The sequence below is a fragment of the Ciona robusta genome, chromosome 2, assembly GCF_009617815.1.
Source record: "Ciona robusta chromosome 2, ASM961781v2".
Taxonomy (NCBI): Eukaryota; Metazoa; Chordata; class Ascidiacea; order Phlebobranchia; family Cionidae; genus Ciona; species Ciona robusta.
In genome coordinates, this window is record NC_143236.1 from 5,325,170 (window position 1) to 5,345,817 (window position 20,648).

The 20,648-nt window shown below is 35.4% G+C and overlaps 5 protein-coding genes across 6 annotated transcripts; 3 read left to right on the forward strand and 2 right to left on the reverse strand.

Moving 5' to 3' along the window:
- Positions 1 to 91: 91 nt before the first annotated feature.
- Positions 92 to 4,425, reverse strand: LOC149740476 (uncharacterized). Of its 2 annotated transcripts, XM_089872169.1 has the most exons (8): positions 4,228 to 4,425; positions 3,641 to 3,814; positions 3,264 to 3,367; positions 3,156 to 3,197; positions 2,382 to 2,552; positions 1,606 to 1,729; positions 1,172 to 1,284; positions 92 to 659 (listed from the first exon to the last, which is right to left on the reverse strand). In XM_089872169.1, the coding sequence occupies exons 1-8, from the start codon at positions 4,331 to 4,333 to the stop codon at positions 549 to 551; spliced, it is 945 nt and encodes a 314-aa protein (XP_089728295.1). In that variant the 5' UTR covers positions 4,334 to 4,425; the 3' UTR covers positions 92 to 548. The 2 variants fall into 2 exon arrangements, with proteins under 2 accessions (XP_089728295.1, XP_089728296.1); XM_089872170.1 differs by lacking the exon at positions 3,156 to 3,197 and having other exon boundaries at positions 4,228 to 4,424.
- Positions 4,426 to 5,368: 943 nt separating this feature from the next.
- Positions 5,369 to 8,726, reverse strand: LOC149740477 (stabilizer of axonemal microtubules 5-like). Its single transcript, XM_089872158.1, has 6 exons — positions 7,981 to 8,726; positions 7,687 to 7,852; positions 7,291 to 7,519; positions 6,911 to 7,029; positions 6,512 to 6,707; positions 5,369 to 6,237 (listed from the first exon to the last, which is right to left on the reverse strand). Exons 1-6 carry the CDS (start codon positions 8,463 to 8,465, stop codon positions 5,963 to 5,965), a joined length of 1,470 nt encoding a protein of 489 aa, XP_089728284.1. The 5' UTR covers positions 8,466 to 8,726; the 3' UTR covers positions 5,369 to 5,962.
- A 121-nt stretch (positions 8,727 to 8,847) lies between these two features.
- LOC149740478 (EARP-interacting protein homolog) lies at positions 8,848 to 10,580 on the forward strand. Its single transcript, XM_089872163.1, has 2 exons — positions 8,848 to 9,095; positions 9,185 to 10,580. The coding sequence occupies exon 2, from the start codon at positions 9,234 to 9,236 to the stop codon at positions 10,377 to 10,379; it is 1,146 nt and encodes a 381-aa protein (XP_089728289.1). The 5' UTR covers positions 8,848 to 9,095; positions 9,185 to 9,233; the 3' UTR covers positions 10,380 to 10,580.
- On the forward strand, positions 10,574 to 12,934 carry LOC149740479 (alpha- and gamma-adaptin-binding protein p34-like). The gene is made up of 7 exons (XM_089872171.1): positions 10,574 to 10,714; positions 10,902 to 11,080; positions 11,267 to 11,352; positions 11,611 to 11,732; positions 12,048 to 12,151; positions 12,338 to 12,491; positions 12,641 to 12,934. Exons 1-7 carry the CDS (start codon positions 10,651 to 10,653, stop codon positions 12,757 to 12,759), a joined length of 828 nt encoding a protein of 275 aa, XP_089728297.1. The 5' UTR covers positions 10,574 to 10,650; the 3' UTR covers positions 12,760 to 12,934.
- A 523-nt stretch (positions 12,935 to 13,457) lies between these two features.
- On the forward strand, positions 13,458 to 20,648 carry LOC149740480 (T-complex protein 11-like protein 1). The gene is made up of 15 exons (XM_089872152.1): positions 13,458 to 13,678; positions 13,832 to 13,936; positions 14,105 to 14,155; positions 14,324 to 14,485; positions 14,947 to 15,121; positions 15,729 to 15,902; positions 16,065 to 16,201; positions 16,535 to 16,601; positions 16,965 to 17,073; positions 17,355 to 17,533; positions 17,942 to 18,129; positions 18,493 to 18,593; positions 19,130 to 19,238; positions 19,758 to 19,823; positions 20,197 to 20,648. Exons 1-15 carry the CDS (start codon positions 13,621 to 13,623, stop codon positions 20,316 to 20,318), a joined length of 1,803 nt encoding a protein of 600 aa, XP_089728278.1. The 5' UTR covers positions 13,458 to 13,620; the 3' UTR covers positions 20,319 to 20,648.

The window sequence follows — 20,648 nt, forward strand, 5'->3', positions numbered from 1 at the left end:
TTCACATAATATTCAATACTTCGTAACAAATGGTCGTTTTCTTCAAATATTATCTTGTTGTAATGAACGTATTTTTTTCCAACAGAATTGCTTGTTTGTCCCGGTACAATTTAATTGTCACGATATATCTTTACTGACGACAATACATCTTGAAATCTATGGCCCAGGAATGCAGCGACAACGAAAGTCAAATATACAAGTGCGTTTGCAGCAATTAGGCATTGGCAGGTGAAATGCGGGTAAGATGATAAAACTGTCGTACGCCGCTCCTTAGGGGAGAGCAGCAGTGCATTCGTATATACACAGTATGAAAATGTGACCGGGTTCTTTTAGAACACGAAAAGAAAAGCTAACACTTGGAACGAAGGGGAACAACAAAACGTCACAGCGGTTAACACAAATTACGAACAAAACGCGACAGCAGAAGCAACCGAAACTCATGGTGTGCATGAAAATCACCCTGGCTGGATTAGAAAAATAACATTCTACAAAAAAAAGGGTAATAATCGTTAAGTGGCGTCGGGGGTCGGATATCAGAACAGCTTGTTTTAAATAGCCACCCCTTGTCTGCCTTCTCCGTCCTTAAATCGCTTTGCTCCAGCAATGGACTCATGAGCAACCACATCTAGTGCGTGGTTCATCTCGTAATCAAGCGATTCCTGCAAAAATAACAGCGTTTTTGTATCGGGAGACTAAGATTTTGTGTGTGTGCTAATTAAAGTCGTGATTTCCGCATTGCGCCCACGAGAGTTTGAAACAATTCAGCAGTAACTCGTGTTTTGGCCCGAACCCGCCCAGCTGCTTTGCATATTTTGTAAGATATAGTAGGGTGGGGGAAGATGATACACCTTTTCGGTCCATTTTCTTGTCCTATTTGGTAGTAAACAAAGAACATTCAAAAAAATATAAAACTATAACCTCACGACTCTCATAGACCGTTGTTAATTGTTTAAAACAAGATCTAGATATTTAGATATTATGTGCTATAGGTGTCCCATCTTCCCCCACCCTACTATATATTTCACAGCTCAAAGCGCAGTTTATAATGCACACGAAAAACAGATATATTGTAAGTGCCCTTTTCGGTAATTCAGTTCACCGAAAACTATATTACTAAGATATAAGTATAGACAGAATGGTATGCATTCTGTGAAGTACACTTAAGGTATACCTTTTTCGAAGTAGAGTTGAACATAGCGTTATAAGCAGAATCTCTGTCCGCACGTAAACTCATCTGTGGATGGTGAGATATCTCTTTCGCGAGCTCGACAGCGAACGACAGCGCTGCAAAACAAGTCAAGCTGCTTGTCAATCATTAGTTTGTTTTGCCAAGCAGACTAGCTAAGACCAGTTTCCTCTTGTCTTCCTGCCATATTGCGCAAGCTCGGCATGAGTACGAAAACACATTGTCTACAATGTTGTGATTTATTCAGATAAGAATAAAGCGCCTTGCAGCGTGATAGATGCTTGGTGTGGATTTCCACTCGCTTCAATAATAACCAATGCAAAATTCAATCATTGGAAATCCATTACAACCACGGAAAACATTGATTGACTTGCCAAGCTCCCGTAATCAATAAATCAAACTAGATTATAAATAATTACCTTCGCCATCCTTTACCACTCTATTTGCAAGGCCAATCCTGATTGCTTCCTCAGAATCAATAGCCCTCCCTGTCAAAATGAGGTCTAATGCATTTGAGAGACCAACCAAAGCAGGGAGACGAACCTGCAAACGTTTGAGAAATTAACAACTTTTGTATCAGAATTGCTACATCAGCGTTTTTTAGTTGGTTCTAGGAATACTAAAAGAAAAATTCCAAGTGTTTTCTTCACTATATAAACAGCATTGCACAATAGGCCTGTAAGAGTAATCTTTGCTCAGCACACAAGAACTGAAGTGGTAACTATTTTAAAAGCTTTATTTACCCCTGGGTAATTGGCATATAGGTTTAATAGGAGAATAGTCAACATAAAGGCACATTTCTATGCTTTTTTCTTTACATGACATAAAAGCCCCAAATTTTCTTTATCTTTTTGGATAGAAAGAAAAGGTGGTTACTAATACTTGTTAGAAACATAGTACTGGTAAAAACGAAAAAAATACCAAGTGTAAAAAAAAGGCCATAGCTTCAATACTCTTTACATAACATAAAAAACAAAAGTTATTAGCTTTAAGTAAAAAAATGGCACCCAATATTTGTTAAAAACATGGTATCGGTATGGGCAAAAATTATAAAAAAGTCTTACAATAGTGTAGTTACAAACATCAGAATAATTAAAACAACAAAAAAGGAAAATAGAAGCAAAACAATATTCGTTAAAACAGGGTAAAGGTAAAAACCTTAAAAAAGTTAAAACAAAAAACATCATAAACCGACCGTGCCCCCATCAACCAGAGGAACTCCGAATCTCCGATTGAAGACACCGACGATGGTGGATTCCTCGAAGACCCGGAGGTCGCAGAGAAGTGCAAGCTCTAACCCTCCAGCAACACCATAACCATTAACTGCTGCAATCACTGGCTTTTTAATGTGCAGTCTTGTAGGGCCCTAAAACAAGTTTAAAATGTGGGTTGTAAAAATGCAGTAACATAGAGATTTGGTTCATAAATCTTGTATGCTCAAATTTTACTCACAATTTATTTACAGCGTGTTAGGAAATAAAATGCCCAAAACAACATAATATAAGTATGATTAGGCAGTAAAGGGAACAAAATCAAAAAGTAAATATGACGACAAATTTGTTGCTGTTTCGCCACATAACAGTATAAAGAACTTCCTTTGCATCAAATGGTTTGTTTTACATAAGTAACAATTTAAACATCCTAAAACATTCAGTTGTGTTGATTGTAAGCTAATATTCATTATGGACAATTATAAAACAAAACTGAATCTCTGAAACTCACTTATTTAAGTGATTTCTTGTTAATTTTCCAAAAATATAGCATAAAAATTGTGAAATCATGCAGTATGTTTGGTTTTATGTTTAAACTCAATAACTGAATGACAACTATCCAAGTAAAATAAAATAAATTAACTAACCACCAGTTTGAGCAATTTTAAGGCAAAATAAGTAATACAAATACTAGGACAACAAACTAAATGAACCATTTAGAAAACCAATCCTGCATGCCACATACAGGGTTCACATACCTCAGTAAAACGTTGCTGGTTACTATACACAAACTTAGAGCCCTTAGCATTAAAATGGTGGTTAAAATAAAGCAGGGACCTGCCAAATGTGTATTGAATTAATCTTACCATTGCTCCGTGCACGTTATGCAAATGATTCATTGTTTCTTCATCGATACCTGACTCAGAGTGGGCAAGTTCTTTTAAGTCATAACCGGCACAAAAATGATCACCTATAATTTTAGGTTAGTACACGTTATTTTATTAATGTTTGAACCAGGCATGTGGTAATGCTTGGAAATTTACATCAAGAGTATACTGCTGACAAAAATATTGGTGCATTAAAGTATTTCTGTCAGTAGAGCAGATTTTAGGCATTAATATATATATATATATACTTAACTATAAAAAATTCCTTAGCATTTTTTAGTAAAAATAAAAAATGTACTACTGAATCGCTTCCTTAAGCAATGATAGTGAAATAGTTCATAATAATAATAACTCACCTTTTCCATGTAAAACTGCAACGTTACTTGAATTATCTTGTTCAAATGCAAGGAAAGCAACTGTGAGCTGACGTGCCATGTCTCTGTTGACTGCATTCCGTGAGCCAGGTCGATTCAAACCAATTAAGGTAACTTTGTCACGTTTATCAATTGTTATTGGATCCACAGCTGGTTCTGTTTAGAAACATCAAATTAAATACGTTCGCATTCTGATGTTTATTTTACAAGATGTGTATTTTGTTTCTATAAGAAGACCTAATAATAATTCAACATAAATGTTATTTTTGTCTTCTTGGTGTACTGACAGTTTTTTCCAATTAAATCTAAAAATGTTTTTTAACTCTAACCGTGTTTTAACAACTGTTGTTTTGTCGCCATATGCTGTCTCTTCGTTTCAAATATTTCTAATCTTTGCTAAGTTAAACGAAGAGACAAATAAAGTTATTATTATCATACAGCATTGTTACGTCTGCCTGTGTTTTAAAAAAATCAAGAAATTTAAACCATATACAAAGAGCCTACACTAATAATGGTCTTATATTACAAATACAGCACAGAATTACACAAAACTTAGATCTTATATTTACCTGACTGAGGGTCAAGCGTCAATTTTCGATTGCACACACACAATGCGTTTCCAATGGGTTGCAACTTAACAGTTTGATGCAATTTGTTTAAGCACTGACGATACATTATGATTGTTAATGCAACACTGTACAACTACTGCAACAGAATACTAGATCAGCTTCAACCTAAATCATTTGCGAAAGTGAATACGCAGTAATTTTCAATTTTTCATAGTAAAAGACAGGAAACTGCGCTTTTGTATTAAGTCTTAACTGTTTTAGCACCGGGTATACAAACTAAATTAACAACAAAACGAATACACAGTTTTTCTCACTAGCACTGTTCTGAAACCGAAACAACAAATTAGGGAAAGAAATGTAAGTGCCCTATGCTCAAAATATACATTACATCAGCTACCACACGAACGCCGCATGCGTAATCTCTACAAGCAAGCGAGCGAGCGAGCTAAAGCGCAAGATGTTGGGCGCAACAAGTAAACCGCGCCGATGTGCGAAGTGTAGACGTGACTCATACCAGATAGACAGGGAAGTATTAACCAAGGGGTTTTCCCGAATCGCAATTAAAAGAAACACAACCTGCTGTTTGTAGCTACAGGAAACTGAAAACACGAACTGCAGGTTTGGTGTGATAAGTAGACAACTACGTTGCACTTTTGTTCGCTGAGATGTTTACCACGTTAAATGTAAATGAATAATGAATGACACCGGTAGTTGTTTAGCCTCGCGCAATGAGACTATATCTATCAGTCTAAACACGGTGACCCAAGGTCTACTAGAGCTATTTCTAGAAGGCTGTGGGTGGCCTTATTCAATACACGGGAACCTTTGCCCTACAATACAAGCGATTGCACCACTGAGCTACGGCGCGAGGTGCGTGTAGTTTAAAATGACCTGCTATTTCATTGTATTCTGATGGTTTGTTTAAGTTATTATAAGAAGGCGCGTAAAGTTATTTTGCTTTGAATTACCCAATTTCGCCGTAGAAAACTTAAGCCTGTGTTTCTTTCACGTTGTCAAGTAATATTATCACATTTTAAATTGCGCATTTCCCAACCATGCTGCAACAAGCACATACGGTACTTTAAAAGTACACAAACCGTCGCGATTGCAGCTTAATTAGTTCCGAACTGACACTAACCAGTGACCTCGCTTTTCCAGTTCATTTATGCAATCAAAACAACAGTAATAATACGTCCCCAACGCTGCGGTACAAAGTTGATAATTCATTGAAACTGGGATGATTTGAAACACATACAAAACAGAAAAAAAAACGGCAACACACAACCCAAATTAAGACGACTCATTGGCTAACACAACAAAAAACAAGAAAATGACAAGAAAATCAAACACTGCAATACATCGAACGTTATACGCGTTTTTCGATCATGGCTTATCGAGACAAATGTCACGGCTTTTGAATGTCTACATCTACAATACCAAACAAATACTATAGTAGCCTATACACACAAAATCTCAAGACAACTAAAAACATTAGCTTAAAAAAGATGGCATTGACTAACACAGTAGCGCAATGAAAGGACGGGAAAAACACGAGATTTAGGCTAAGCGTGTTAAAAACATTTTCTAATTAGTTAGTGCAATCATTTCAAGCTAAACACAACACACTGTAATTGGTGCTCTTAAATAATAAATGGGTTGACTACAAATGGCTTAATACATAGATCTTTACATTTTCTACAACACATAATGATAATGAGTGAAGTTTAGGTCCAGCTTAGTCGTAGCCGCTGTGGCAACCCTTGATGAACTTGCCCATGGTTCCTATGGGAATAGAACTTCTTTGCAAGCGGCCAGGATCGACGTTGAACTTTGTGACTCTTTTTGGAGTGTAATGTGAGTCGTGAGTTGTGGAGAAGAAGCGTTGGTCCCCATGTGGTGGCATGAAATGGGTCTCGCGTAGATTCTCTAGCGCTACCCTGTGAGGGTGTTGTCGAGCCATGTCATGTGACGGAAAATCACTCCAGGTAGTTGGTGCGACCTTCTCGTCTCCTGGGCGACAAATAAAAAATGCGAGCATGAGAACAACAGTAAAAGTTTTCGAACCAAACTGAACTAAGAACAAGCAATGTTTGATCGCCAACTCATTGTATTGTCTGTGAAGTGCTACGGTCACGCTTTTTATCCAAAACGTTATTTTTTCTACTTTATCAATAAGCGTGTTTAAACAACTGTTATTTTACCGTTACTAACCGTCTTTCAGCTTTTATAAACTCTCCGGTTCTTCGTTACCGTGAATAAAGAGACGAAATAAACTTCTGCTTACCGTAATATTTTAGTGGGACATTGCTTTTGGGGTGCGAGTCCACTCTATTATATTCAACGCTCACTGGATGAAATGTCGAGTCACAAGTTGTTTCGTAGAAGCTCGATTCCAGCTCTTTTTCACCGAGTTGTACTTTGCTTACTGTACGTAACTGAGAACCGTTCACCCGGTGAACTGACGCTTTCTTTAAATCCAACTATATACAAACAATTTTCTATGTCATAACAAATAAACAAATCCTTGCTACTTGTATTTAAAGGAAAAATTAACAAACAAAACCGGCTGGGGAAAAGCAAAGGTATTTTTTTTGGATAGCCTTGGTGTTGGGTGATTCGTATGGAACACCATGGTCTACTCAACACATTGAGTAGGCCATGGGAACACTTGGTAATAATTTACCGGTTTATGGTGCGATCTTGCAACCGTTGAGTTAACTCTCTTGTGGGATCTAAATGGATCCATGTCTCCCTCTGGAATGTCACTCGCATTTCGATCACGATCTCGTTTTACGACTGCGCCTTTATTAAAATGACAATAAACTGTTCTACTTTCGTAGATATGGTAGGGTGTAAACAAAGCACGTTCAAAGAAAAAACTGTAAAACCGTATCCCCACGACTGACATAGACCGCTGTTAATTGTTTAAAACACGATCAAGATATTTGGATACTCTGTGCTAAAATAGTCCCATATTCCCCCACCCTATATGAACATATATTTTCCCATAACACACATTCACACTGTCTACTGTGAAAACAGGCCAAAGAATGCCTTACTTACTGAACACGTTGTTTATCGGTTGGTAGCATTCTGCTTGTGTGCTTAGGTACTTGTCGAACCGACCGTGTCCATCCGTCATCTTGTAGTTTGTGGCATGCAACTTGGAATAAGACTCCATGCGATCTTGTGGAGAATAACCTTGGAAACTCGGTTGGTAGGATTGGCGCATAGTGGTCGTACTTTCAGTAACTTTTTCTTTATCTCCCTCAGGGATTGAAGAAGATGTGTGCTGACAAAAAAAACAATACTTATAAAATGACCCAAATTTTCTGTAAAATACAGAACGCTGAAAGGTAAAAGTGCATTTAAACACTGGAAGAAAGATGATGTCAAATGGACTTCTTTATATTTACTATAAGATTACTACCGTTTTTATATTAAGTCATATTTCTTTACCTTGGGTACAGATTTTGCAGTGTTAACCCATAATCCCTGGAAAGTAGAGTCGTGAGTTGTACTGAACCTGCTCTGTGCATCACCTGTGATTGTTTTACAACCCCAATGCTGTGACGGTGCTCGCCTCGGTTGATGTTTGCTGATGTCGTGACTCAAAAAACTTCCTCTGAGAAAAGAATTTTAAAACGTTTTCATTCAACATAAAAGGCCACAAATTGAAATCTAAGTATAAATGCACGGCAGGGATTTATTATTAGCACTCTACGATTAAAATTTTGTTGAGGATCAGCATACCTGTAGTTTGATATCGGTTCATCAGCCTTTTCTTTGTCTCCCTGCGGAAATGTGCTTTTCATCCATCGACTGCCTAAGTTAGGTAGAGTCGACTGGCTTCCGATCGGATTTGGTTTATAATATCTCTCGTGCGTTGTACTGAACGTATCGATTCGTTTATCGGAGTCAAGCTTGAAGTTTGTTTTGTAGAGAGACGAATACTTGTCTCTTGGATCGTCGTGGGTTGACGTTTTAGCAGGAAATGCCTGGCATGTTTCCGAAATTTTGGTGTTTATTTTCGCAACGTCTCTGTGCATAAATTCCGACGGTCTTGGCGGCAGTGCAGCCCCTGGTTTGAGGTTCGAAATGGGAGGTACATAGTCCTTATGAAAAGTGCTTTTCAAAGAAGCTGGTATGAAGCGTTCGTCGTGTGAAATCTTGTAATGGGAAGACGCTAGAAACTCCTGACCATGTAGCGGTGCCGGTATGCAGTTGACGGCTGTCATTTCATTTACACGACCAAACCCTACGCCTATACAACCAAACTGAAATAAAACGTGGGCTCGGCGTCTCAATAACTAATATCTGCTGCGTAACCGAATATACGCGATAATCTTTTGAAATTATTAAGTAAGTACTGTAATATACAAGACAGATATTTTCACTGTATTAAATCTTTGTAAAGCGATGGCACTCGAGTAAATAATTAACTAGATCTGCCTGTGTAATTGGTGTGAAATTGGCGGCTTTGATAGTTGCTATGGTTACACACTTGATCACTAGCGCCATCTTCTGTGCATAAATTTGCACGTGTTCCTTGGCGTTAAATAAATAAATTAACGCAATGGCTTGAATAAAAGGGTGGTGTTTGACCATTCATAACGAATTTCGATAATATCAACTTTCAAAGTAACTTTTATCCACATTAAACTATTTGGGTTCTTATCTGCAGCGTCATCATAGATATCTGATGCAACAAGTCGAGTTTGAGATGAGACCTAGATACCTAAACATATGATCTATGCTCTATGGTGAGACTGGCCACACGCATTTGCTGTAACGATGGTAATACTACATGGTAAGGTATCTATGAATTAACAGGGGTCGGATTATCAAGTTGGAAATGTATTGGGCAGGTATGATTTTGGTATAGACGTTACAAGACGTATAACGACCCCCAAATGAGTTTGACCCAAATAATTAAAACAACCTTTGATATTTTTAGTTGGCAGGGTTAGAATTTGTTGCACTGGGTATAAACTATTCAAACTGCTATGGACGTTGAAGATGCACCTCTTATTTATGGATTGGAGTTGCCTGCGCGATGCATGTGTTCGCAGTCAGCTGAGTGTAATGTAACTCGTTTTATTGTTGGTACACAATCGTTAAAACAGGAGAACCAAATTCATCTTGTAGAGTTCGATGATGAGAATAATCAACTGGAAAAAACTGTGTTTGCTCATAGCAGTGGGGAGATATGGCATATCTCATCTAGTTTTAATAATCCGCTTCTTTTTTCTACTTGCTATAGCAATTACAAAGATGGTGAACTGGTTACTGGTTGCAAAATATATAGGATGGTTTCAGATGCGAAGCAAGAAACTTCAGAACATGATGAATTTGATTCTGGGGCGGAAAGTTTTGAGTCTATTGATGAAGTTTGTACAGTTACATCGTCTGAAATCAATCACATCTCTTCATTGCAGTGGAAACCTGTGGAGGATGATAATCAAGTGATTATTCTTGGTGACGGAAAGCTTCATCTCTTTGATCTTGAAGAGGAAAAACCGAACTCATTATTCTCATTCATGCTCCCTGAGAAAAAAGGTCATCCTCTTGTTGCCACTTGTGGGAAGTGGAATCCACATCATGGAGCAAAACAGTTTGCAGTTGCTGCTGGGCAAAATATAACTTCATTTGACATGAGGTCTAAAACACCTGCCTTTCAACTTGACAACTGCCATGGTCAAATGATAAGAGACCTTGATTTTAATCCCAACAAGCAGTACCACTTAGCAACATGTGGGGATGATTGTCTTGTAAAGTTCTGGGACACAAGAGAGCCAAGTGCTCCCATCTCTGTTTTAGAAGACGATCATTCCCACTGGGTGTGGGGGGTACGTTTTAACCCGTTTCATGACCAGCTTGTGCTCAGCTGCGGCAGCGACAGTCGTGTCGTTCTGCATAACAAAGCTTCGATATCCTCCGAGCCATTTGGCCACCTAGTGGAAGATGAAGAGGATGAAGAGACGGAAAAAAGAAAAGATGGATTGATTGCTGTTTATGAAGAGCATGAGGATAGTGTATATGCTGTTGAATGGAGTGCTGCAGATCCGTGGTCATTTGCTTCATTAAGTTATGATGGAAGAATTGTTATTAATAAAGTTCCAAAGAATGTAAAGTTTGAAATTCTCCTCTAATATGCTGACACCGTCATCCTTTTTTTTATTTATTTGTTGAGGTTTTGATTAATAAATATCTTTCATTCCAAAACGAGAAACTGTGCAATCAAAAATATTGTAATTTACTAATTTACTCTTGATAGTAAACATCATAGACTATGTTTGTAACCGTAATGTTTGTTACTATATTATATATATATAAATGTGTTTTAAATGTAGGTAACCATTTTATAGGCATTTACCAAGTTATAATCGTAATTTGTCACTTGGTTAAATTCAAGGCAATAAAATGTCAGATCAAATCCTTGCCATCCTTTCTACTTCTGGTACTTCTGCAAACAAACTTATACAAGGTATGTAAGTTTAGGTATGTGTAAAAAATAAAAATTTACAGATTTAACTTGTACTTTTTTTAAAACCAAATGTTAGAATATTTGGATAGGCTTAAATGCAGTGAATAGCTTTGCATAACAGAAAATCCTCTTTTAATAGGACAGTTTTTTCCCGAGTTGCTTTTTTATTTTGATCTACTTTATTAAGACTTGCAGGAGACTGAAAACATAAAGGAACACATAAATGGAGAAACTTATACATGGAGTTTATCGAATAAATATTATATGGCGGATGTGGAGGTCCAGGTGGTGAAGTCACAAAATCTGATCAGTGAAGACTTCGCAAGAAAACTAGAGGCTGTTATCCTTTTGTTCGATGCAAAAAAGGTGTTTGGTTCAATATTTCTTTGTTCTCAATTCCAAAACGTAGACAAACTGATATAAACATTAAATGCTTTTACCCTCAATTGTTTATATTCTCAGCCGATAATATTGCTATAATAGTTTGTGTATTTTTCTCTGCCCTGTAATTTAAGTGTAACAGAGCACCATGATTTACCTTCACATTTTTAGACAAGTGACAGTCTCACTGCCATGAAATCGTGGCTTCCATTCATCCAGACATGGGAGTGTGATATCAAGCTTGCTGTCTGTGCAAGGTAAACTTGTTCGTCTTATTACACCTTACTTTGTCAAGTATCAAAAGCTATTCCATATCTTCAGTAGGTTAAGGATATTCTGTTATTTTTTAAATTCTGTTGTTTTTCTGATTCTGATACCCTGTTGTTTTTTTAATTCTGTTACTTTTCTGATTCTGATGTTCTGTTGTTTGGTGAATTCCATTGTTGAACCAGGAATTGTTCCTATTTTAGTTTTGAGTTTGACTTGTTTTAAAAAATGTTCTATTTCTGATGCAGATGTTGCTCTGTTGGTGAAGAAGATGGAGAATTTATAAAAAGAGAAGAAGTTCAGCTCTGGTGTATTGATAACGGGTTTGAACTTGTTGAACTTGACCCTGTGTTAGAAGATTATGATGAATGTTAGTTTACATATTTTTTATTTATTCTTGATATATAAAACTGTTGTTTTGATTGAATTTAAAGCAGCAACAGAATAACTCAGACCAAAATAAAAAGCAAGTCCCTTGGCCTTGGCTTTTCTATTAAGCATTAGCCATATAGAATAGATAAAAATTATTAGCAAGTGTGGTTGTTTAATTTCTCCGATTCATTTGATTACTAATAGATAAAGGTGTTATTTGAGCAAACAATTCTGTTTTTAAATGATATTTTAAACTTTTCCTTTGTTAGTTAACTTTAAATGTATATAATTTCCAAAAATATTTTTATTTTAGATGAAGATTATGGAATAACTCGTATTAGAAGAGCAATTGGTGCTCACACGTGGACACACATGAAGTTAAAAGAGAATGAACCAAAAAAGATACAAGGCGAACCGGTATAATGTTGAACTTAAAATGCAAATCTTTTCTTTTGGTCTTTGGTTTGTGAATCAGAACTATTTCATTGTTCTGATATGAACTAATGTATTCATATTGTTTAAATCTGTTATTTAGCTGAATGCTTAGTCTAGGGCCCAAGGAGAAAAAAGCAAATTGAATTTATTTCCTATTTTTCATTTTAGAAAACTGAAAAGAAAGACAAAGACGTTGCAGAACCTGCCGTGAACTCCCTTAGTATGGAAGAACAAATTGATGCCATGTTGTCTAATTCAAATGATGATGATCAAGACGATGCAGATTTTGAAGCCTTGTTCCAGAAGATGCATCTGTTTAAACGTGAGAGAAAGTATAGCTTTATAATTTTCTTTTTTTATTGTCTGTTGTTATTGCATTATACGAAAAAAAATATGTAAACCAATCAAACTCGAATTTATTTCGAAGGTTGTGTTTTTTATTAAAAGTGAGTTATGTATATTTATTAACAGAATCTGCGATGTCTATGCCAGAAAATTCACGGAAAGAATATGCGGAAAAAGTTGTCTCAGCATTCTGGAAAGCCATTGGTGGAGATGAAGAAGAGCTTTCAGCCAATGAGGATGGATGAAACAGAATTTAAATTTTACCACCACGAATGGTTATGATGTCGCTTTCTGAGTCATATGAGGGATGCAATTGAACTGGATCATTGTGGCCCATCATCAGTGCAATCTTATTTTACAGTATATATTATATATTATATGAAATTAAATACATTAACAACAAATAAATGTTGCTTGGTAGCTAGTGAGTGTAGCAGAACAGATGAGAGAGGCCACTCGTAAACTATAACGAGTTTGCGTGGTTAAACCAGACGAAGTTGGCTCCTACTACCATAGATACCTAAACATATGCTGGTATTTTTTATAGTACCCGTACTTGCTTCCTTTAAATATATTCGTAGTTAAGCCAGATTTCAGTTATACACAAACAATGCAAAACCGAAGTCCGTATGGGGTATACAAACGTATTTACAAACAATTTCTACAAATTTAATAAAAACTGAACGAGTGTACGTAATAGACTTTGTGGATTTAAAATCAACCCGTTGTTAATTTCCTGTGTGCTCCCCCGCATTAAAACACTTCACCATATGGCATATACATCTCTATGGCTGCGCCAAAGGCTGTGCTAAAAAATGACGTCAGCAACAGCTGACAAAGAGCAGATGTTCAGTGAAGTGTGTCATAAAAACAAACAAAGCGTATTCCAGTAGATTCTGGAAGCTTTTATGTCTCGAATTAGGTTTCAGATTTCGTTACTCGTGAGTTTTCTGATTCACACATCTTTGTTTTTTAGGTTTAGCAACGCTAAATGAAATACGTGGCATAAGGCGCCCATTTTTGTGTCAATTGTCTGTGTTATACCTGTTTATTGTCATCGTCAAAAGTTGAGTCAAATTGGATTTTGCTGGGAAAAAGGAATAATCATGGAACAGAGAAAATCAACAGAAACAAAGGATGTTAACGACAACAACGAAATTCCTGGTAAATAAATTTAATGAATTTTTTTTCTAAATTATTTCTGCCCAAGGTACAATCAATTTTTAACAAATTTATTTTTGGACAAAGTAAAATACATTTTTATATAATTTTTTATGCATAAAGTACAACACCTTTACTTCAATTTGTTCTCCTCAGTAAATGATCGCAGCAATAGTGCAAAGCGTGAACATTCGCATGGTACGACAACCACAGATAAAAGCTTATCTGGAAATCCCACTCCATCGCAAAATATTCAAAAAGGTATTGCATATTATTTACAAAGAACATGACCATTTTTTTGGTAACCCTATTTTCACAGCTGATATTGAATTTGAGTGAGCACTACAGCTTAACACCAAACGTTTGTGAAAATAAATTTTTGATTATATATAGTAAATTTTAACTAGTTTAAAAATTTTTTTTTTTAAGGAAATGCGTCACATGCAAGTGAAGCAGCAGAAGTAGCTTACTCACCAAGTCGTAAGTTGTTTATTTTATATTCGAACTACTTTTTCTAAAATAACATTTTTTTCTTAATTGGCATTTTTTTAAATGGGCATTTTATTCTTTTTATTTCGATTTAAAAAAAAAAATTTTAAAGCTATTTTAAATTGGAATAATTTTTCACTTTTGTAATTCTCTTCACAGGCTCTCCGCCAAGTAAAAAAACTACCAGCATGGTTGAGTCTGCAGAGGCGAACATTGCAGCAACAAACATGGCTCTTGCTCACGAGATTGCTCTCAGTGATTTCAAACTTCCAGATCCAAATGAAGAGAAAAAGGCTGAACAGCAACCAACTACTCCTGAAGGTATGTAGCTATGTTATAGAATTGAGGATAACATTTTTTGTTGTTTGGTATAATTTAAAATATTCTACTGGTATTGCTACCACAGATAAAATATGGAGAACAGCCATTTTGGCTGGGTCAATTAGTAAATTTATTTAGATTCTGTTAAAAAACAAGTTTGGCCTGCCATTAGATTCGTCAAGGTTAATAAATGACATTAGTCCTTAAGTTTTTGAGGCAGAAATCCATTTTAAAATTCATTTTTTTCCCAGAAAAGAAGTTGTATACAAATATATATATATATATGTATAATTGTATATAAAAGATCTAATACAGGCCATGGCCTATAGGTATGTTTAAAAAAAGATTCATTCTGTTAAGAATATATACATCACTAAAAGCAGCATGTAGCTATATTTCTAAAGACAAATTGACAAATTTTATTACCAACAATTATAAATCTCATGCATTTAAATTCTTAGGTAAAATCTATAAAGTGATTCAAGAAACGATGCACCGAGCTTTTTGGGATAGTGTAAAGAATGATATGGAGCTTGAACCACCAGTGTTTGATCACATCTTTGTATTGATAAAGGAAATAAAAGAAATCCTTCTTTCACTGCTTCCAGCTAACCGCATCACATCATTGCATACAAAGTAAGAAAGTTTGAATATATTATTTTTTTTATTCCTTATGGGTGAGGTCCTTGTCAAGGACCTGGGATTAAGGCTAGATTTGGCCCATTACCCCAACACCTGGAAAGCCCATTTAAGTCCTTCTTTGCGACGGGTGTCGCGACACCGCATTAAAGTCAGACGCATAATATTGGCACTATTTTTTTATCTTCCTGTGCTTACGTCATGCCCAAGGACACATACACCCATCAGTTTTAGTACCGCTGCCGAGCATCAAACTGGGGACACTCGATTAATTCTCTTTAAAGTCAACTCCCCCCATTGTACACTACAGATCGGGGCATTTCACACTTTTGTCTCTATTTAAAGTTTGTAATCAATTAAACATAAATGGCTCGTTGTTTGTCTGCTAGACCTAGACGTAGCGAGTCTAGCGACCACGCTTCTTTTTTCCAAATAAATGCAAATGTTTTAACTGTAAACTTGTTTTAACAACTGTTGTTTTGTCTATGCATCCTGTCTTTTCGTTTTAAATACTTCTCATTCTTCACTACTATAATCAAAGAGACAAATAAAAGCTATTATAATTATTTTCATTTAAATATGACTGACTAAACATACTTGTCAGGATAAATGAAGGCTTGGATTTGGATTTGCTGCGGCAACAAGCAGATCACGATAGTTTGGATGTGTGGAAGCTATCATCATTCGTCATTGATTTAATGGCATCCATATGCGCTCCTGCTCGTGATGAGGAAGTTAACAACCTCCGATCTATAAAAGATGTGGTGGATCTTTTCAAGTAAGCAGAAACAAACTAAAAAAAATAAACAGTTATTATAGCATGATAGCGTGGTATGCAAGTTTTCTGAAATCTCCAATGGCAATGTATATCTAACTAAACATGTAGAACCCCATGTTCTATTGATTTGTTTAGCTATCTTAACCTTTCATACTTGTGCAGGGGAATCTACAGAGTGTTAAACTTGTTGAAGAGAGACATGGCAAACTTCGCTATCACATCCATTAGACCTCACGTGCAACAACAACATGTCGAATACGAAAGAACTAAGTTCGCACAAATTTTAGCCGGTTTACCCAGTAAGTAAACATTTCAAACTATTCACTCGTTTATTACGATGCATTTCGTTTCAATGATGATAAATAGGGGGCTTTGAATAGGCACCTAACTGGAATTTTTTTGCTGAGTTGGCACCATTATTATAGAACCCAGGGTGCTATCGCATGGACCTTACCAAATGTTTTAGCCCGACGTTTCCCCGAAAATAGGTGACGCGTTTTAAACAACTAACAACGATTTATGGAAGTCGTAAGGATGCGGTTCTGTATTTCTTTGAACAATCTTTGTTTACTACAAAATGGGGCAAGAAAATAAATGAAAAGGTGTCCCATCTTACATAATGTCTTGTTTAGATGGATTGGAAAACACAGAGAATTGGTTGAATGAGGTGCGCAAGGAAATCCATATGGAACAAAAAGAGTAAGTAGTAGGGAAGATAAACTAAAGCCCAAAATAATTCAAAATATGCAAAAAAGGGCATTTTGTATTCTGGCATGTATAAATTATTCCGAACAAGCTATTAATTGAAAATACTTAATTTTAGTGGAGTCATAGTAATTAGTTGGTTGTATATGTCAGGAAAATAAAGTGAAAATTATCTTTCACCAAAACAGTCATAACTGAATGTAAAAAACAGCAAACAAAAACTCTTAGCTAGAAAATATAATCATAACTGAAAATGACAAAAAGGAAAACAGATTTTAAATTTAGCAACCTGTCTATTGAATACACATAATTTTAGCTGAATCATGAAAATAAGGTTAAGTGTTCATTGTATTGCAGAAGTGCGTCGTCATCCACACCAAGCACCCCTATAAGTCCTCTCGCTCTGTTGAAGAAATCTTACTTCAAACTACTTGACTGGAATCATAAAACGAGGCCGTTTCCAGAGGTGAAAACACTCAGTGAACTGTATTCTATTTTAAAAATGCCTAATGCTGTCTGCCAATCTCGAAGTGGGCTTATAAAATGTTTTGTATTAAAACTGTAACGGTTTAAAGGAGGACATAGGCCAACCCTTAAATAACTGAATTTTGTTTGAAAGAATTCTATAAAATAATACATAATTTTAAATTTTGATTTTTTGAATATTTTTGCCGATATTTTGCATTTGATATTTTTTGGTAAAAATTTTACATATTTTTTGATAAAATTAGTAATTTTTTTTCACAGACTGTGTTCATGGATGAACATCGCTTCATGATCATCCAATCCGAGTTTAAACGGATCCTCCTCATCTCCTCCATCCTTCTTACATCACTCACAAACTTCGGAGCAGCTCTCTCCTCCCAGCAAGTGTTCACGAGTAAATTAAAAGAAGATCTTCTCGTTCTTATCACACCAGATCAGATGTAAGTTTACTTTTCTACTCAACTTTTTGTAATTTGCTGTTTTGACTAGATTCAATATTTTTATAGTTATTGCTTTAAAACTTTTTTTAAATTTTAATGGATTCGTATTTTTTATGAAAATGCTATTTACAATAGTTTTAACAAACATTTTTTTTTTAAATTTGCTTCCGTGATAATTATATGAACTCTTACTTGTCTTGGTATATAAAAGTCAAGTCTTTTGCCGGAATTGTCACGCCCTCACCCATAATGGCATCAGCGCTTAATTCAAACAGTTATCAGGTTGTTACTTCTACAACCAGCAGTTGGCGTCGATTTTTTAGGGAAATTTATATTTTTGGGGGTGGCAAAATATTTCAAGTACCACAGTACCCAATACATTATTTAGCACTTCAAATTCTCATACAGTTCAGAAGAAAACCTACCTGAACTCCTAAGCAGCATATTCGAGCACGTGTGGGACTCTGTATCTAAGTTCGTGGAAGGAAAATCAACTGCCTTGGTAGCTTGCACTGCCCCAATCAACAAGGAAAATCTAAAAACAAAAATTGAAAACTTGTCAAAACTTCGAGAAAATCCAGTTTACAGCATACTTGGTTTGTTTGTTACGTTATTGTTGTTAAAATTTAAAATATGTATCAATATATTAACTACCTTAAAATATATTCAACATTAGGAACCTGCTTTTTTGTATAGTATGGTGGGGAAAAATGGTACACTTTTTTATTTAATTTGTCCCATTTAGTAGTAAACAAAGAACATTGAAAGAATTATTAAACGGATCCTCATGACCCCCATATTCCGTTGTTAATTGTTTAAAACCTGCTCAGGATATTTGAATATTATGTGCTAAATGTCCCGCATTTTACTCCACAGTACTATACTTCATTTGTTAGTTTGTTAGTACATCAGTATATATTTAATGGGCTATAACTAAATAAGAAAACTTATTTATTTAGAGAAACGGGGTCGTGGCTATCTACACACTGTGGCTGAACACCTTGCAAAGAACAAGAGTAACAGTGGACCGCACGAAATACCGGTTCCAGCCGGATTCCAGGTTTGTGATAAAATGATGCTGTAATTTTTCTTTTTTTCATTTTAAATTTATATAATTTTTGGGGCAATGTTTTTTATCTACATTTGTTTTTCTGCACATTTTTTTACTTTTAATAGTACACTCTTTTTTAAAAGACTACTTATTTCTAACATGGTACCTGTTACATACGTGGTACTTTGTAAGCAAGTATAGAAGTGACACGCATGTTATATGGACTGTTGTTGCCCCACCAAGCGAGGATAAATTAATCACTTTTATTTAAATTTATACATATATCATTTCATTTAATTTTTATTATTTTTCTTCATATAGTAGTGTGGGGAAGATGGGACACCTTTTCATTATATTTACTCTTTTCGTTTGGTAGTAAACAGAGAAGATTCAAAGAAATATAAAACCATATCCCTACGACTTCCATAGATCGTTGTGAACTGTTTTAAACATGATAAGGATATTTGGATATTATGTGCTAAAGATGTCCCATCTTCCCCCACCTTACTATACTTTAAATCCAATTATTTTAAATTTTTCTTTAGATGTTTCAAGGGGAAATTTTGTCGCTGGCAATTAGTTACGCAAAGTTAGTAAATCTAAACCAGCTTGTGTACGGGCCTTTCTATGTACCACTGCTCAAGAAGGTTCTAGGTATGCCAACATAACGATTTTATGTTAGTAAACTATTTAAGACAATTTTAAAGCTAATTGTAAATAATTTAGTTCAATTTAGGTTAAAAAACACGTTTCTGTGATGTTGGATTTTTGTGTTTGCAAACTATTTAAGATAAATTTAGAGCAAATTTTACACAATTTAGTTAAATTTTGGGGTAAAAAGACGTTTTTTTGTGATGTTAGATTTTTATGTTAGTAAACTATTTAGGATGAATTGAGAGCAAATTTTAAATAGTTTATTTGTGGTTTAAAAGGCATTTTTTGTGACATCGCGTTGAGGTTTTATATTCTAATGCAGTCTATGGCCTATTCTACAGGAGGAGTGCCGCAGATTGACACGCCATAGGTCCTAGGATTTAGGCCAGATTGGCCCATTACCTCACTGTGTATGGCCTACTTATTTTGTTTAAGTTAGCAGCCACACTTTTTATTTGATACTCTATATAACCTCAAGTAGTTTTCATTGTTCATTTGTTTTCAAACTTGATTTTACAGACATCAAAGAAAAAGCAAACACAAACGAAAATACAAAATCGGATACCCCTAAAACTGAACCTTCTGGTAAGAACGCTTAAACAAGCGTGTTTTAACAGGAAAATTTTATGGTGTTTTAATTTTGCCTCTTTTTTGGTTAAATCTTATTTTTGCCCATAATATTCCATATTTCCTAATTGTTTTATCAACAATTGACAACGCTATTTTACAGTCATAGGGCATTGTTATTTAATTATGTACATATTCTGTTTACTACCAAATTAGACAATAAAAAATGCATAGGCCATTTTACCCCACCCTACTATATTACTCTTTTTTGACAAAAAATATGTAATTTAAAAAAATAATGCTTAAACCATCTTCCCCCACCCTACTATATTACTCTTTTCCGCCAAAAAGTATGTAATTTAAAAAATATTATTTATTTTTTTATTTTTAGAAGCTGCCACGTCAACGCAAACAGCGGTAGTGGCCAAGCATCAACTACGTCATAATCACCTCATTATTGCGTGCCCTTTCAGTGTTGCCGAACGCTTGATGACATCATATTGCTGGATTTAAAACAATCATATTTGCGACGTACCATGTCGTTTTATTATCGCGTTTTAGCGATTTTCATTTTGACACTTTTTACATGGAAACACTGCGGTGACGTCATCTTTTACGAAGAATCTTTTATTCGCGCAAAGGTTTATTTTTTTACTCGGTTTTCTTTTTGGACAGCCAACAGTTGAGTGTTGCACTACCTTTTGTGCCCAAGCTAGTTTGGTTTGCACAAATATTGCGTTTTCCTGTTTTTTTTCCCTGGCCTTATTTGCTCGTCACTATTGTAACGAAATATTGTAACATGTAAATTGTTATGTGGATTTTAATACAAGCATCGTAGCTGTG